Source organism: Callithrix jacchus, chromosome 8 (genome assembly GCF_049354715.1).
Source record: "Callithrix jacchus isolate 240 chromosome 8, calJac240_pri, whole genome shotgun sequence".
Classification (NCBI taxonomy): Eukaryota; Metazoa; Chordata; class Mammalia; order Primates; family Cebidae; genus Callithrix; species Callithrix jacchus.
In genome coordinates, this window is record NC_133509.1 from 82,173,602 (window position 1) to 82,192,779 (window position 19,178).

The following is a 19,178-nucleotide window of genomic DNA, read 5'->3' on the forward strand; positions in this document are numbered from 1 at the left end:
CACACATGCACACACAAAAATATTAAAAAACAAAACAGAACAAAAAATTTTTAGCTAAGATGATCTGAACCAATGAGACAGAAATAGAGTCGGACATGGGTGAGAAGAACTTAGACTCTCCCATCCTAAGGAACAGTCCCTTGAGAAGGCTTTATTTCCAGCATTCCTACATCCCTAGTATCCCCATTTTCCTTAGCTGTTTAGAGGACACCAGGGTCCAGCACAGTCATAGGAGCACTAAGTTAATTCCTACTCTTTTCATAATCCACCTCCTGTTGTCAGTCAAACCTTGAGGTCTGCCAGGAGACTCGGCATCTCTCTCAAATACATGTTCCCCCATCACCACCACCATCACCACCACCAGATAATTGTCTTTTATTTGGGAAGGAGGGGTTGGGAGAGGAGACATTCCCATCTTTAGCGGTGGGAGAAAGTGAAGGTTTCATGGGAGCCAAGAAAGGAGCTAGAAAGATAGGAAAGGGGAGGAGCAGATGGAGTGCAGTGGGTACCAGGGACAGAAACTCAGCACTGTTCAGCCCTGGACAGAACACAGTGGACAGAGTAAAGGTTGGGTCTCTGGTATTCATCCCGAAACACCCACCCACTGTGCACTCCCTTCCCAGAGTCTGAGGACTCAGGTTTCACTGGTACCTGTGTCCACTCTGCAGTCAGTTCTAGGGTCTACAGGAAAAGCTCTGACACTTTGCCCTGGGTCAGTCATTGACCTAGCTCTGCAGCACTAGGGTCCAAACTCCTAAGTGAATCCAAGGGCAACTGGGCTGGATTGTTAGCACACTTTCTGTGGACACTGACCCAGGTGCAAAGGGTGGGACTGGCTATGGGTGGGTCTTGGCCTGATGTCCCCTCAAGAGGTACACCTCTAACCTCCCACCATACCTCAAAAACACAGAAGTTATTTTTTGGGCACCACTGGCTTGTCCCAAGGGAAGACTTACATTTCAGTCCACTATTAACCAGGACCTGTGTGTGTGTGTGTGTGTGTATGTGTGTGTGCCCGCGCTTGTGTATGTGTCTGTGTGTGTTTCATTCCCGAAAGCTAAGGGTGCCAACTGCTGACAGGTAAAAGAACCTGGATTTTTTGAGGACTTCAAGACCTCCTAATTAACAAGCTTGCCCTTCTCTAGTTGCTAAACCTAAATCTGGGTTTTCCAGAGAGGAGATGAGATTGTGTTCCCACTGCAGCGAGCTGTTATCCTGCCCTGGAACCCAGACGCGCGGACTTAGCAGTCCGTTCATTCATGCATTTGCTCATCCATTCACACAAACATATCCCTTAATTGTGTCTGGCACCGGAGAATCTTGCCTGCTATTTTCCCCTCCCCAAGTCAGTGCTCATGGCAACGGCTGGTACAGAACGCAACTCAACTGTCACCCCACTTCCTGAGCCCGGAAAATCAAGGCATGTAGGCATTCACAGAAAATGAAAAGGTGGAGAGGAGGAGGAGGAGGTGGGGGGCGGAGAGGGGTGGGGAGACTCATGGGGTCACACTGGAAGCTTCCCTGGGAGGGTGGGGGAAAACCGCGGCACCGACACTGGGGCATGCCAGAAGCCAAACCATTATTAAATCAAAGACTGCTGGAGCTCGGATTTCCCGCGGGGATAAATCAAGTGCAAAGCCACTCGTTCGCATGAGTGCCTTACTGCCGGCTAGACCCAACTCCGAGCCGGAGCCCAGGCGCCGGGGGAGCGGCTCTCAGCCCAATCCGCAGCGCGCTCGCTGCCTCCTTATCGCTCCCAATAACGTGATGAAGTGTAAATCAAATGCCACGCCAGGAGGGGCCCCGGAACGGCGCGAGTCGTGCATTTTCGCTCACCAGCCTATCTTGCCTAAGAATCACAAGGTCACGATAGCGTCGCGATTCCACTCACCGTACACTCCTTGGCCGGAGATCCCCTCCAGGAGGACTGTCAGCAGCCACACGAGACCGTACAGTAAATCCATCTTCACGTGAACATGAACATATCCAGCCCAGGGGGGACGCAGCGGGACCTTCCGGAGGCCGGCAGCAAGCCAGGCGCGCTCCACTCGCGTCCGGGCCGAGCCGAGGTGCCCGGGAACCGCTCGCCGAAGGAGGAAGCGCTGTCCGTCTGTCCTTCCCCGGCGGCGGCCGCGAGCGGAGCGCAGGAGCCCCGCACTCCACACACTCATGCACACACACACTCACACACACTCACACACTCTCCCACCACACAATACCCTGACACACACTCACACGCACGCCGCACTCACACTGGGTGCCTGGGAAAATCGCAGACGCCGGGGAGGAGCAGGGGGCGGTGATGGGAAGGGGAGCTGCGAGGCGAAGTGTTCTTCAGGGAAGCGGGCTCCAATCTCCGCAGCGGCGGCGGCGGCGGCGCGCTGGGCTGGCGACGGGCGCGGGCAGGGGGCCGGGGTGCCCGCGGTGGGAGCCTGGCTCGGACCGCCAAGGAGCAGGAAGTGGCCTCTGACCCGGGACACAGAGCAGGGCTCTCTCGCCTGGGTTCGCCTTTACAAAGTAACTCGCGAAGGTCCCCGGAGGAGCGTCAAGCGGCGACAGCGGCCCGCCCGCCCGCAGTCCGAAGCCCCCAGCCCTGCTGTCTTGTCTTCCCCCATTCCATCAGTTGCCATTGCAACGCCAATCCTGCTACACGATAGAGACTCGCATCGCCGAACCGGGAGAGGAGGAAGAGGAGGAGGAGGAAGAGGAGGAGTGGGGCTAGGGGAACGGGGGTGGGGAAGAGGGAAGGGAGGAGGGGGAAGACGGAGGAGGAAAGGGTCCAACAGGGAGCGGAGTGTGCGTCTGGAGCTCGCTTAGGCACACCAGCCACTGCCGCCGCCACCACCACCGCCACCGCTCTCCAAAATAGCCTTTAGCGCCCTGCCGGCGTAGAGGTGCTCTGGCCGACCGCACCGATTCCCGGAGCCGAAAGCAGAGTCCAGGCACCGCCACTTGCAAGAAAGGGAGAATGCCAAGCAGATACCCGATCCGCACACACGTCTACGCGTGCCCACCGGCACTGCGCGCGTCCTCTTCGCTTCCGCGCCGCCCCCGCCAGGTGGAGGGGGTGGGGGCGGTCGGGACAGGCGGGAGTTTAGAGGAGGGAGCCGCAGAAGGGGGTTCCCCGCTGGAGCTAACGTAGCGGTGGCATCCAGAGGTGAACGCGGGAGCGGCCGCCTGCGGAGGGCACCCGGCTGCGTGGCGTCCGCTCGGGCCGCTGCTGCAGCAGAGGTGCCCTAGTTGGGCGGCCCGGCACCCGGGGCTCGACGCCGGCCGGGATCCCTGGGTGTGCGAGGAGATGCGCGCCCCGGAGGCGAAAGGAGAGAGGAGGTGGAGGAGGAGGAGGGCGCAGCGGCGAGCGCGGAGCGCAGGCGGACCGGCGGCCGGACTGTGGGGCGGCTGGGCTGCTGGGGAGGAAGGCTGTGTGTGGTCACGTTGTGCGCTACGTGCTGAGAGCGCGAGCTGCTAGCCGCAGCCGGGCGACGTCAAAGCCGGGTGCGCGGCTCTGCCGCCGGCCTCCGCTCCTCCTCTGCCCCTCCTTTGCTCTGCTTTCCTGTGTCAGCCGAGCTCATCAGTATGGACAACACCGAAAGGCTCCGCGAGGCCGGCGGCATCCGGCCTCCAACCTTCCCCGCCGAAGCGCTCCCTAGCCTCTCCAGGAGCTCCGCGGCGGCGAGTGCTCGTTATTTATTTCTGATGCCGCCGTGTGCGTTTGCACGCCAAAAGGCCAGCTACCACCTTAGACCCAGGGTAATTACATGACACGCTATCTCCTCTCCGCCGCCCAAGGTCTTCCAGGATCCGTTATGCTTGGCTAGAGGGCAGAACAGGCCACAGCATTTGGAAGTGGCAACGCTTCTTCTCTGTTACTGTCTTCTTTAAAGGAAATGTGGTCACCACGGTAGATGCAGGCACTGGGGGAAGAAACACCAGGAGTTCAGAGATTAGTTTATTTTATATGCAATGTCTCCTACTAAAGTTAACTGTTTGGAAAATCTTTTCCTTGTGTGAAAGATGGGCTCTTTTATTGGGGCAGAGAAAGCTCTGTTATGGGACTTTAAAAACTTACAGGTATACAAAAGATTGGAAAATCCAAAGCATCCTTAATTTACATTGCAACAAGTGTGGAAATACTTCACTAAAAATTAGTAGGGAAAAATCTGTGAATATAATAGTGGTTGACTTTTTTCTGTAACAGAGATAATGTTTCCTGTAGACAGTCCACTTTGTTGAATATATTCTTCACTATTCAAGCAGCACATGGGTCGGAAGTGATTGGAATAGTTTAAAATACGCATTTATACATGTGTTGCAAAAGTAATTGCTATGGGAAATCTGGAGCACAGTATTTATTTATCTGCTCCCATAATAGACTAGTATAACACACTGCAGGTCCCTCTCCCCATGCTGTACTTCTGCTGGGGGTGGGGGACCCTAAGCACTAGAAAATGTATAGTCCCCAGTTTTTTCCCCAAGGTCCTTTTCCTCACTTAAATGAATTGTGAATATTATTTTAATAGGGTGTGATTTAGTGCTTACCCTCTGGGTTTACAAGATAGGAGGAACCAAACTTTTTAAGACAGTCCCACAGAGGGTCATTTGCACTGTTGAGAACCCGTTATTTATGAAATTCCACTTCCACTAGATGGAATTAAGCATCATACTATAAGCAAACTCAATGTGTGGGATTTCTGAAGAAAAATGAGTGAAACTCACTTACTGGTCACCTGTGGGGTAAAAATTGTCTTCTGGTTTTAAATCTGCCTTTTATGAGTAGATCACTCCTGCACACTTGCAGCGCAGTAGATGGGGTAATAAACTGCAACTCCTTTCTCACATCAAAGCTCATAATGTATCTTGACCATGAGGCTGTTCCCAATTTCAGCTTATCATGTTCTGAAATAGTACTTCATCCCCATATTTGTACTGTTCTTTTTAATACTTAGTTATGGAATCATAGGATCTTTGAATGTGTGAAGGACTCTAGATTGGAATACTTTATCATCCCCAAGCATCACTGTATCAATTTAAAGTAGCCCAGACTGAGTATGGAGATTACTCTCTTAAACTTCAACATCAAAACAGAGCCTCAGGAGCCCAGAACCTTTCTTTTCTATACAACTGTCGTCTCTGCAGAGGAAGGTACATGAACTCAATGAGCCCTCAGCAATACCTAAGTGAAATAGTTGGAGCTTGGAGAGAACTTAGAGAACCCAGTCACTTTACAATTTATTCCAATTGTAGTTTAAATTTAAAATGAGGAAATAGTTAGATACAGCTACTCTTTGCTGGGCCTTATCAGACTGTTGTACACTTAAATATTTCATAAGACACATTCCCTTACTTCAAGAAGCACACAATCTAGTGGGCAGAGTGTGTTCGTCAGCATATTACTTCTATTGACCATTACTTCTATTGACACTATAAGTGCTATAAATAAACAAACTCCTAGGGCACAAAGTTGCAAATTTTACATGCAATCATTAATTGGTTTATATGACAGTGAGATCTTTTTAAATGCACTGAATTTAATATGGGATTTTTGTTCCTATAAAAATACTACGTAGATTACTTATGGAAATAATTGCCCGTTCAATCAAATGACGTTTTTTGGTCTTGAAATTCAGCATTTTTCAGGCTGCACCGACCAACCAGGCATAATGCATATAGCCACACCTTAGCACTGGCTAATGAAGGCCTCCAGGTGGTGAGCCTGAGCTGAAGCTTAAGGACAGGCAAGAGATGGTTTATCAGAGAGAAGGGAAAAGCTACCGAAGGCAGACCCAGAGACTATCATGAAATCTGGCCCAGCACACTTTGTATCACCCATTATAGCAGTTTCCTACAGGAACAGTGTGAATAACTTCAGAGAAACCAGTTTCTTGGATTTTTCAAGTGAATATGGATATTGCATAGAGCATAGAAGCTCTCACATTGCATTACTACCAGGATCCAATTAAGAGTGATCTTATGTTTTTACCAGGAGCAATAATGGGCATTCTATCATTTGTGATAACAGTGTAATGAAAATTTGGGGGCTTTCCTCTGACAGCTCTAGATGCCATAATAACCTGTTATCATTTTATTGACTACAGTTTTATTTAAAATTTCTGTTTCCATTCTCCAGTATGACCTTGGTGTTCCCACCTCCAAAGCATGGGGGAGGCACTGCCATGGAAAGAGTCACAAGTTGGCACAAGATCCAACCAAGGTAGTGGGACAGAAGTGAGAAAAACTGGTATCTCCAGAGATACAGCTGAGTAATGCAAAATCAGAACACTGGTGGCAAATCTGTCCTTTCTTTCCAATTTAGCCTCTTCCCGGAACAGGCCCTGCGTGTCATTTACATCAACTTCCATTTTCACTGCTGACACACTAAATCATACAAACTCCCATACACACCACTGCTAAACAAGAATGTGAAAATCATCAGTGATGATGGTAAATTATTTCTAGCCAAATCCCTGTTCACCCATTTTCTTTATTTCTACTTAGTAATAATTTCCAGCATGCAAGCTGAGAAGTCTAAGAAGATCACAAAGAACTGGATGTTTCAGATGATAGTGAAAGCCACAAGGCACGGAATAGCATTGGAGATTCCAGGTGCTGGTTATTTCCAGGAGACAGATAGCGGGCAGTTGCTTCTAAGCAGTGGGACCCAGACACTGCTGTTACAGATGAGGCAATGATTTCATTTAGGGAAACAGAGGAATAAGAACGGTTAATTACTAACATTAGAAATAAGGAGGTAGGTCAAATCCCAAATCCCTACTGTATGGACTGAGAAAGGTCCAGGAGAGATGTTCAACTTGAGGAAGTAACAAAATGCCAAAGAACAATCCCTGGAAATAGCAGATCCAGGGAGCAAATAGAAAAGGAGCTACCCAGGAAAGGCTGTATATTTGGATACTGTTTGAGAGGATGCCAAGGTAATTTGCAACCAGATGATGGGGCCGAGATCTCGGATATATTGTAGCTGCCAGTGAAGAGTATTTAGCTGAGAACAGAAGAGGGAGAGGCAAAAAGCATGAGGCAAGGGTCTTGGTATTCTTGATATTCTATCTTCAGCTTAAAAGTAGCAGCACATTTCTGAGAGTTTTTACTTGTTTGGTAAATGCCATCCTTTTTTCAAGGCAGATGTGCTAGTCCCTAATTTCAACTTCCAGGATTTTGTGTACCACTCATGATTTCTATACAATTTGTATCTTGAACTTATAATTATTTTTTTAAAGGCTACTCTTAGATACCATATCCTGGGTAATTTTAGTAGCCCTGCCCTAGATTTATTCTTATTCTGGCATGTCTCCCTTGAACTCTTATTATAATTCTGACACTATTTCAGGAACAGACACAAGGCTGATTTGTTCCAGAGTAGAAGATGTTCAGTGCAGGGCAGTGTGACATAGTAGGTAAATGTCTGAGCTTTGACATCAGACTGTCCTGGGCTGGATCGTTGACGTCAGTGTGACCTTGACATTCCCCTTATCCCATAAAAAGAGAAGAGCAAAAGAATAGTAGAATTTTAAGTAAATAATACATGTAAGATACACTCATCACCTGGCACATAGTGGTCAAGTAATATATTATTATTGCTCAATATTTTTATCGATAGTATTTTTAGTTAAAGGGCATTAATATATAGGGGTAATAACTTGAATAATTTCCATTTGAAGATGAACTGACAACTTAGAACCTTTAGTTTTATAAGTATGGTGACATGTTTATCTCTAAAAGCATGACTTGGCTTTCTTTCAATCAAATTTCATCTGTCCTATTTCTGTCCAGTCACATCGAATGCTGAAGTCTTTCCACAGTTTAGCTGTAATGGTTTGGCAGGTCAGTACTCAGGCATCACTAAACATCTCCTGGAAACTTGAAAATTTGAGAGTGCAGTTCTGCTTCAAGATTGTTTTTGAAAGTGCCACATGCCTGGATGTATCCTTGGAGAGCTCGACAGCTTAAATATTAATGTGAAGAAGTACCTGTTTATCACTATGCTTGGTTTACTATCTTTTAAAAACACATTTGTATGAAGCAATTCATACACTTCTAGATTGCCAATAGACCAGATAAAGATCAACATCCAAGTTAGATTAGAAAGTTTGTGATATAAATATTAAAAAATCTATTGTTTCTGACAAAAAGATGATCTGATTAACCCACAGATAAAATATAAAGGACCAGAAGAAAGTTGAAGAAAAATTTTTTCTAAGAATCTTTATTTGGAACAATTTACAGATGTGCATGCATTAGGAAATAAAAGAAAGAATATATGTATCTTAACCAGGTGATAGGCTTGACATTTGCCATCACAACAGGTATTTATAGAAATGTAACTTTTAATATCCTCCATAATTAAACTGAATCTGCTAATGAGCTACTCATATCTGCTAATGTTTGGAGGTCAGGGAAACACAATTATCTTTTGAATTTACTACTTAGTCTCCTTTATGTAATTACCCAGTTTTTCTGGGTTATTCTCACACACTCTTCTTGTCCTCTCTCCCCTTGTCCTGACGATGGGAAAAAATGTCCTTTTTTGCCCAGCATCGCTGGCCTCCACTTGATCTGTGAGTGTCTGCCACTTACCCTGCTACGCCCAGAACTCACATCTTCACTCACTGGCTTTGAGTAAGAAGGACCTAGTTCCCTCCTCTTCCAAATGTCAGGCTTTTCCCAGCTCTCCAGCCATGGAAGCACTTCCCATTCTCCTCTAAGGCTATCAAGAAGTTCTGGATCTCTTGCACATCACTCACATTGGGAAACCAAACGCCCCCACTTTTAATTCTCTGTACCTGGACATACCATGTTGACATTCCTACTCCTTCGCTTATTTTCTAATTTATATTCTTTGAGGCATTTTCATCAGAGACGTAAGGCAAGATTTAAAAAAAGACTTCCTATACCACGGAATGTTCAAAGTGTAAGGGTCATGCATATACCTTTCTTCCAACTCTGCTGTCTCTTTTGTCTCTCTTTGTTCCTCCACTATCCCCCAAGCCTCCCACCAGGGGAGTTTTTTACCTTCCATCTATAGGGAAAAATAGATCTTATTTCAAGCTTGCATGCTCCCTACTCTCTGGTTTACAAAAGATGGCCATGGTCTGAATCCTCCGAACCAGAACTTAATAATTCAAAGCTTGGGTCTGGGAGATCCCCTAAAAACCCCTTTTCTCTCAAATATCTGCTCTGACACATTTTTTTCTTCCCTTAGGTTTTGCCCTTTCCCTGAAGGGATGCTCAGCTTCAATAAATGTGAAACCATAGAGCAGCAAGGATTACAGGGAATCAGAAATAAATTGAATATAAGGTATTTTCAATTTATATCTGCACTGCCTAACCCTCTATAAATAAGTTAGTAAGGTGGTAGAACCAGGACCCATGTATTTGGGGTGGCCTAGGAAGGCAAAATATCTTTTTGTAAGCTCAGAAGGAGATCCACAGAAATGAAGGGCTAGATTAGAAGGATTTCAGAGGAATCCATGATAAAAGTACCTTGAAGAAGGTGAAAAAGAAACCTGTAGGCAGGAAATTGATTATTAGGAGGTTGGGGGGGCAAGTATCCCAGTGTGTGTCATCAAACTGAAAAAGCAAAGACAATAAGACCAGCCAAGTGAATCTATGTGGTGGAGCTGCTTGATGCAGGTCAACAAGTGAGAACATGACAAGATAGATATGGGAAGAAGAAATGTGACAAGGGAGCTGTACTAGTTGTATGGTGTCCCCCCCCAAATTCACATCCTTCTCAGAATCTCCGAATATGATCTTATTTGGAAAAGGGTCGTAGCAGATGAAATTGGTTAAGAGGAGGTCATACTGGAGTAGCATGGGCCCTTAATCCAATATGACTGATGTCTTTTTAAATTTTCATTTTCAAGGTTTATTGCTTAGCAGAGCAAGGAAACAGATGGGCATCAACATGCTCTAGTAAGGCACGGTGAGAGACACACGCACAGGGGAGGACATACGATGTGACAGTGGAGTCAGTGATTGGAGTGAAGTATCGACAAGTACAGGAACATCAAGGATTGCAAGCAACACAAGAGGCTAAGAGAAAGGCATAGAACACAGTCTCCTTAGATCCTCCAGAGAGAGCATGGTTGTGCTGGTATTTTGACTGCATACTTCTGGCCTCCAGAATGCTAAGATACAAAATTTCTTTTTTAAGCCACCCAGTTTGAAGTACTTGTTACAGCATTCGTAGGAAATGAATATAAGAGCTCATTTTGTACCTTAGGTGAGTCTACACAGAAGTTATTTGGCTGAGACCGAATCACTAGGGTCTTCATCGCAGTTCCTTGCCTTTAGGAAATTTTCTTTTAAATCATTATGGAATCACACTTTCCTAGCTTAGACAAATTGGTAGCACTTGAGTTTCTGCATCTGTAAAACATACTTCAGGAAAATATCTTAAGAGCTCAGTGGAATACTGCTTTTTAAAACTTAGATGACATATTATTCCCTCTCTTGGGGAACCAGAAAGAACCAGGAAAACTAGACTTCAAGGACTCCGATACTCAAGTTAATTTCAAGGAGGTTCCTCTCCAGATGGGGGAAAAGTAGCCCGAGATTTCCTGGAGAAGAATCAAGGCAGCAGTGCCTCCATCCTCAGCATTCTCCTGCGTGTATCTGATGAGCACCACTTAGAAAAAGTATGAGGAAATCTCACAAGCCCTCTCCTCTTTTCTCTTTCTTTCCTTTGACCAGAAGATGGGAGGTTCCCTCTTCTTCCTATCTCCCTTGAATATAATTTATGTATAGTATAAGCTTTCAAACTATGTTTTCTTGCCATTTATGTATCTCTCTATATAGAGATATATATATCAGATATATGTATATATCTATCTATATAGCTATATGTGTATATATCTCTATATATATACATATATCTCGAGAGAGAGAGATGTATGTATATAGAGAGATATATAGAGCTATATATAGAGAAAGATATATGTATGTATGTAGAGAGATATATAGAGCTATATAGATATATATATGTATATACAGATATATAGAACTATATATAGAGAGATATACATATGTAACTATAGAGATATATGTATATACATATATCTACTTATATCTAGATATCTAGATATATACATATATCAGATATAGAGCTATATATGTATATATGTATATATGTATATATGTATATCTCTATATCTCTGTATATGTGTGTGTATATATAGATACGTATCTATATATACATATATATCTATGTATATATAGAGATATATAACTATTATGTACATATACATTATATACATATAAACATATGTTAATTCTCTAATATATATGTATATATTAGACACAAAGTGTCACTATGGTTCCAGCCTGGCTTCAAACTCCTGGATTTAAGTGATCCTCTCACCTCAGCCTCCCTAGTAGCTGGCACTAAAGGCATGCAACACCAAACCCAACTTTAAAAATAAATGTTGAATGACATCCCTTTTCTCTTACACATTTTATATCCATTTCTTCATTTAATACAGAATGACATATTTCTATTGCAATAAGTGATCATTTCCAGCAACATTTTCAATGACTGAATAGTGCTCCAATGTGTAAACACAATGTAATCATTTAACCAACCTCCCTTTTTAGCATTTGGTTTATTTCAAAAGATTACATTCTAGTGGCAGGAAACAACAACACAGCAGATAAGAAATAAAGATTCTTTTATTGATACCTAATATTTGTATATTTATGGGATATGTACATACATAGACTATGTATTTATAAAGTCAGGGTATTTTCATCACAGCATGAATTTATCATTTCTATGTGTTGAGAACATTTGAAGTCCTCTTTTCTAGCTATTTTGAAGTATACAATACATTGTTATTAACTGTAGTCACTCTATCTGCTATTGTACAACACGTGCTATTCTTTTATTTAACAATATGTTGTACCCATTAACCAACCTCTCTCATCCCACCCCACTACCTGCTGCTGACACACATCTTTCTCCACTTCCGTACTATCTTTTACATATCAATTGTAATGTCTAAGTTTTTGTTTCTGACTTTATTTACTTGAGTCTGTCTTTTTTCCTTGGTTAGTCTAGCTAGTGGTTTATTGATTTTAATTATCTTTTCAAAAAAACAACTTTTATTTTATTGATCCTTTGTAAATTTTGGCCTATTTTGTTTAGTTCTACTCTGATCTTTATTATTTCTTTCCTTCTATTAATTTTGTTTTGGTTTTTTCTTCCTTTTCTAGTTTCCTGAGGTGTCTTGTTTTGTTGTTTCTTTGAAATCTTTCCACTATTTTGATATAGGTGTTTATTGCTATAAATTTCCCTCTTATCACTGCTTCTATTGTATCCCATAGGTTTTGGTATACTGTGCTTCCATTTTCATTTTCTTCCAAAAATTTTTAAATTTCCTTCTTAACTTATTCGTTGAACCAGTGTTTGTTCAGAAGTATGTTGTTTAAATTCCATGTATTTTTACAATTTTCAAAGTTCCTCTTGTTATTAATTTCTAGTTTTATTCCTTCATGGTCTGAGAAGATACTTGATATGAATTTGATTTTTTAAATTTGTTGAGATTTCTTCTGTGGCCTAACATATAGTAGTATATCCCAGAGAATGTTCTGTGTGCTGATGAAAAAATGTGCATTCTGCAGCTGTGGGACAAAATGTTCGATAAATGTCTATCAGGATTATTTGGCCTAAAGTCCAGTTTAAATCCGGTGTTTCTTCGTTGATTTTCTAGACTGCCGAGAGTGTCATGTTTATTATATATTATGACTATACTGGAGTCTATCTCGACCTTTATATCTAATAATATTTGCTTTATATATCTGGGTGCTCCTGTGTTGGGTGCCTATAGGTTTAGAATTGTTATATCTTCTAGATGAATTGATCTCTTTGTTTTTGTATAATGTCCATCTTTATGTTCTACTATTTTTCACTTAAAGCCCTTTATTGGATATAAATTTAGCTACCTTTGCTTGCTTTGGTTTCCATTTGCATGGAATATCTTTTTCCATCTTTTGCTTTTAGACATACGTGTCTTTGCAAGTGAAGTGAGTTTTCGGTGGCAGCATATAGTTGGTTCATGTTTATACTTTCATGTGTTTTCATGATGGTAGACAGTGTCTTTCCACTTCTGAGTTTAGGATTTCCTTAAGCATTTCTTATACGTCTGGTCTAGTGGTGATGAATTACTTCATTTTTTGCTTGCATGAGGAAAGTTTATTTCTCCTTCATTTATGAAGGGTAACTTTGCTGAATATAGTATTTTTGAATGGCAGGTGTTTTTTTTTTCCTTTTAGCACCTTGTATGTATCATCTCATTCTCTCCTTACCTGCAAGGCTTCTGCTAAGAATCCCCCATTATCTAATGGGAAAGTTCCCTTACATATGAGTAGATGTTTTTCTCTTGCTTTTTAAAGAATTATCTCTTTCTCTTTGACTTATGGCTGACCATAGTGTGCCATGGAGAAGACCATTTCGGGTTATATCTATTTAGGGATTCATGAGCTTCTTTCCTGTATCTGATATACAAATCCTTCACTAGACTTGGAGAGTTTTTAGCTATTATTTTGTTAATTTGTTTTTTGTTGTTATTGTTCTTTGTTTGTTTACCTTCGGCCTTCTCTTCATGTTCTGCAACACCCAAAATTCAACTATTGGTCACTTTCTAGTATTCCATTCATCATGTAGGCTGCTTTGTTCTTATTCTTTCTTTCTCTTTCTTTTTCATTCGTTCTTTCTGTGTTTTGTCTATGTTTCAAAAGATCTTTCTTCAAATTATGAAGTTTTTTCCTCTGTTTGATCTAGTCTATTTTTTAGGCCTTCAAATATATTTTTCATTTACTATATTGAATTCTTCAGTCCAGGAGAATTTTTAAAAAAATATCTACCTTGGTGAATGTCTCATTTATACCCTGAATTGGCTTCCTGATTTCTTTGTATTTATCTGTGTTCTCTTATATCTCACTGAGCTCCTTTAATATCTTTATTTTTAATTCTTTTTCTGGAATTTAATTTTTCATTGGAATCTTTTGGTAGATAATTGTTCTGTTTCTTTGGAGGTGTAACATTTCCTTGCTTTTTCATGTGCATAAACTAATGTAGTCTCTGTATGAATTCCTTGGCTACAAACGGCATTGGTGATGTCAGTGATTTCCTTTGTAGGTTGGCTACAGTTTTTAGTGTAGGCTTTGGTGAGGCTTTGCTAGGGACTGGGCTCAATCCCCAGGCTCAGCAGCAGCTGGCCAAGTGTGTGTTTCCTTGATCCCCCAGGCAGTTTAAGTTGACACCATCGTTAGTGGGTGGCAGTGGGTCTATTCTTTGGCCTCTAGATGATTTGTCCAAGTGCTGGCAGTGGCAGCAATGGGCAACAGTGAGATGGGGCAGGCCTGTCATCAGTTCCCACAGTGATACAGAGGGGCAGAGACCATGATGGGTGGAGCAGTGCAACCTATGGTGGTGGGTGGAGAGAGCATGAACTCAGGACACATGAAAGTATACAATGGCCCTGCTACTTGTGGGGGTTGGAGGAATTCTGTCAGTGGTAGAATTCCCAGGTAGTGGGGAGGCTTTCAGTCTCTGGAGAGAATGTGTTTGGGCCACTGGTGGCAGCTGCAACAGTGTACAAAGAGCCTGTTTTCAGGGTGCATGTTTGTGCACAGCAGCCCTAGTACTTGACAGAGAGTGGGGTTGCTATTAGTGGGAATGACCCCAGGCATACATGTGTGTCGCTTTCAGGCACTGGTGAGGACATACTTGGGCCCTGGCAGCAGCAGTGGCAGTGGTGGTAGAAGAAAAAACCTGTCCTAAGAGTATGTGATAGAGTTCTGTGGCTCTGCTGCTGGTGGGAGTGAGGTTGGTGTCATCGACCCCAAGCAGGCAGCTCTCAGGCTCTGGAAAGCAGGTGCTTTAGCTCCTTTAGTCCTAGGCAGCTGCACTGCCTCTTCCCTGGGGTGTAGGACTCTGTGTGAGCTGCAGTGCCTGGGACCCTGCTGCACTGCTGAGTCCAGCCAGTGTAGTACTGCAACATCCCTTTGGGTGGATGCTGGAGGATGTCACTGAAGCTCTGGGATATGAAGATGCAGGAGCCCCAGGGCAAGATGCATTGTGGTGAGAGCTGAGCTCTCCAAATGTCCCTGTGCTTAGCTGCTTTGTCTGTAGGTCTCAGGGTATGTGTGGGACCCAGTATGAGCTTGGTCTCTAGAGCAATATTGTCGTACATTCTGCAGGCAGCTCTGTATTATAGCCTCAGGACCCACAAGGATCAAGGGGCTGTCCTGTAGCTTGGGTTGCAGGAGTCTGTTGTGAGAATGCTGATATTTGGGGATCTCTTACTTATCTTTCTCCAGCATTGGGGAGCCTCTCAGGGCTCTCAACTGATTTTGGTGGAGCTGGCTGCCTCATTTCCCTCTCCTTCTGTGTCTGAGGTTTCCTATCATTTCTCTGCTGAATTCCAGTGCTCTCTCTTAAGTGTTTATCTCTTAAGTGTTATCGCTTAAGTGATTATCTATTAGCTATTTTGGTTCTTTTTTTTTGTGGAGGAGGCAATATTTAATGTCTCTAGTCCGCCATCATAAACCCTCCTCGCATTAAGGATAATGTAATATTTTTATAAGTATTACATAAAAGTGAGGTGATAGGGTATGAAAAGGTTTGGAATTAGATTGACAATATCAAAAGGAAAGTGCTATTGCAAGAGACCGGAAGGATAAAATGTCCACCATTTGAAAAGGTGGAGCAAGATCTACAGACAAAGGAAAGAAAACAGAAGTTCTTGGAGCTTACTGCATTAAAGGAACAGAAAGAAGGTTTATTTCTATCAGGTAATAAATAAATAAATAAATAAATAAATAAAACAGGAAGAAGGTTTTGCAAGAAGTAGTTAGGGATCAAAGCATGAAGGACTCCATTGGCCAGTGTAAAGAAAGGACCTTATCCTCGGGTAAAGAGAAGCCCTAGAAAATTCAAAGAGATAGAAATAGAAAATAGAGATACATAAAGATATAAAGAGTAGAAACAGGAGAGAAACTATCCCAGAAGAAAAGAGACAGAAACTATCTCAGGAGAGGACACAGCCTATAATCAGTAGGTATATTGGATTTGGATATGAATATGAATGAATTCAGCATACGATACCTACAGTCAATTTCAGGGTTTAGAAAACAAGTGGTTTACATACACCTAGGAATGTGGATGATTTTCAGATTCATGTTAAGTTTTGTAAGTTTCTAGATATTATTTTGTACTTTTATTTTTACATGCTTCATGCATTTTTATAAAATTATATCTTAGTTCTATGAATAATAAATAATATACTTCTAAATTATATTTTCTAATTAATTATTGTTGGTATGTAGGTGTTTTAGTTAGCTTGGGCTGCCATAACCAAATATCATAAACTAGGTAGCTGAATCAATAGAAATTTATTTTCTTACATTTATGAGTTTAGAAGTCCAAGAGAAAGGTGTCAGTATGATTGCTTTCTGGTGAGGGCTTTTTTTCCTTGCTGGTGGACAGCCATCTTCTTGCTGAGTCCCCACATGATCAAGAACTACAGACAGGGAGAGAGAAAGAGGGAAAGAGAAAGAGAGAGAGTGCCGAGGGCAGGGGGGAGAGGGAGAGAGAGACAATATATAATTGTATATTTGCATCTATAAAAAGCTGGTATTTAAAGAGGTTAAATTCGTTGTTAGAATTCTAAATACAAATCCATCTGATCCAAAACCACATTGATGAATTTTAATGTAATTAATCAATGTTCATTATTATTATGTTAGTATGGAATAGACACTGTTATTTAAGATGCTATGTAACAAAATTTCTAGGACATTTAAACTTAATACATTCAGTTTTCCTAATCACCATATAAGGTAGAGTTTATCATTATTCAGTTTGTAGATGAGGAAACTGGCACACAAAACACTTGCTATGTTAAAACATCTTCACATTTCTGAAAAAAACCCACACATAATAATATATTGGGACTTAGTAAAGTGCTGAATTTACTAGTAATTTTATTTAGAATTTTCTTGTGTTTATATTTCTATTAGAAATTTATCTCAAATATTTTATGCCATATTCATTAGGTTAATTAGAAAACTTCTAATTTTTATGACATCCAAAATATTATAGAAATAATTACATAATTTCAAAAGAGCTTACCTTATCTGGATTTGAATATTTTTGAAGGGAATTCTCTATTAGTCTACTTAATTTATAGTATCATAGCCATGTATTTCTCCATACTTACTAAATCAAATTTTGTAAGTAATGTAGATTTAACTTTTAATAAACATCTCGAAATATGTTTATATCACTTTTCTCATTTGCAAAACTTAGTACTTCTATTTTCTTTGTGTATATATATTAATATGTATATTTGTGAATTAACAAGTTTAATATATTTTTTGGCCTATTCAATCAACTAGCTTTCAAATATTTATTTGTAGATTGTACTGTTTACTTGTTTTCTTTTTCTATTCTTTCTTTCTTTCTTTCTTTTTTTTTTTTTTTTTTTTGAGATGGATGCTCGCTCTTTTGCCCAGGTCAGAGTGCAATGGCACGATCTCCACTCACCAACCTCTGCTTCCCGAGTTCAAACGATTCTCTTCCCTCAGCCTCCAGAGTAGCTGGGCATGTGCTGAGCCACCACGTCCGGCTCGGTTTCTTGCTTTCTAATTAATTAGTTTTGCTTTTGTTTTCAACTCTAATTACTCTATCTCTTAATTTCCATGGGATAAGTTTGGCATTCCAATTATAGTTTTTTACATTAAGGAGTTAGTGTTATTATTTTTATCCTTATCTATTTACCTATGAAAGTATTTAGATTTATACGTCTGATTTTGAGTGTAGAATTTGCTGTTTCATTCTATTCTATACATATTCTGTTGTCTCTTTTGTTAGTTCCCACGTAGACTGTACAGTTGCTGCTTTGAATTCTTGGTTACCTAGGGATACCAGGAAGAATTTTTTAAAATTACTTTTTGGAGCCAGGCACGGTGGCTCACACCTGTAATCCCAGCACTCTAAGAGGTCGAGGCGGGTGGATCATTTGAGATCAGGAGTTCAAGACCAGCTTGGCCAACATGGTAAGACCTCGTCACTATTAAAAATACAAAAATTAGCTGGGCGTGGTGGCCCAGGCCTGTAATCCCGGCTACTCGGAAGGCTGCGGTCAGAATCGCTTAAACCTGGGAGGCGGAGGTTGTGATGAACCAAGATCGTGCCACTGCACTCAAGCCTGGGCAACTGAATGAGACTCTGTCTCCCTCACACAAAAAAATTACCTTTTGATTAGATAACTGCTCCCTTAAATATAGCAAACTGACAAAAATGAAGACTATATCTTTTCTGCTCTTTTAAGTTCACTGAAATATATAAGGTGGCCTTTTAGGGTTCTTCCAGGTAAATATTTTCTACAGTCTAAAAATACTGTGTAATTTTAAGTGTAAGATTAAAAATTCTATATGTAAATGTAAATATTAAAAAGCCAACCTTAATTAGATTATTTATATGTATTATATCTTGATATAATTTGATGCTTGTTGCAGGAATGTAATTTGTCATTTATTATTGTAGAGAAGAGTTCTGAGGCCAGCTTGATTTTTCATCCTCTATAGGTATCTGCTTTTTCTCCCTAGATTCTTTCAGTATTTTTATTTCCTGTTTGTGATTCACACATTCCATCAGGGTATATATATATATATATATATATATATATATATATATATATCTTAGTTATATATATACATAGACACATATATATATATATACTTTATAACAAATTATACTTTAAATGTAATAAGCCCTTTCTCATCTCTGAAATATTGTCTCTTAATTATGTCTTCCTGTTTATTCTAGTCATACTCTTTTGGGAACAACTAGTATTTATTTATGCTAAAGCCTCTCTCATATATGTGAGTGTGTGTGTGTGTGTGTGTGTCTATACTATATATACAAATGAACACACATATATTTATATCTCATATAGATGAGGAGATATGTATAATATACATGTATAAATATATATGTATTTTGTTGCAGTCATATATTATGCATATTATATATGCAGTAATATATATAAAATTATATATAGTATATGAGGAGATATGTAATATATAATATGATTTATTATATTTGTAATTGTATTATATATAATTATATATATCTCCTCAATATGAAGATGTATATTATA

At 41.1% G+C, this 19,178-nt stretch overlaps 1 protein-coding gene across 3 annotated transcripts in view; it reads right to left on the reverse strand.

Annotated features, from left to right (window-relative positions):
- Positions 1–3,390, reverse strand: part of MDGA2 (MAM domain containing glycosylphosphatidylinositol anchor 2) — an 871,115-nt gene extending 867,725 nt beyond the window's left edge. For all 3 annotated transcript variants that reach the window (XM_078334840.1, XM_078334839.1, XM_017977077.4), the window contains exon 1: positions 1,892–3,390. In XM_078334840.1, the coding sequence (XP_078190966.1) occupies positions 1,892–2,171 (280 nt within the window). In that variant the 5' untranslated portion in view covers positions 2,172–3,390. The remainder of the gene's footprint in view (positions 1–1,891) is intronic.
- Positions 3,391–19,178: the final 15,788 nt, after the last annotated feature.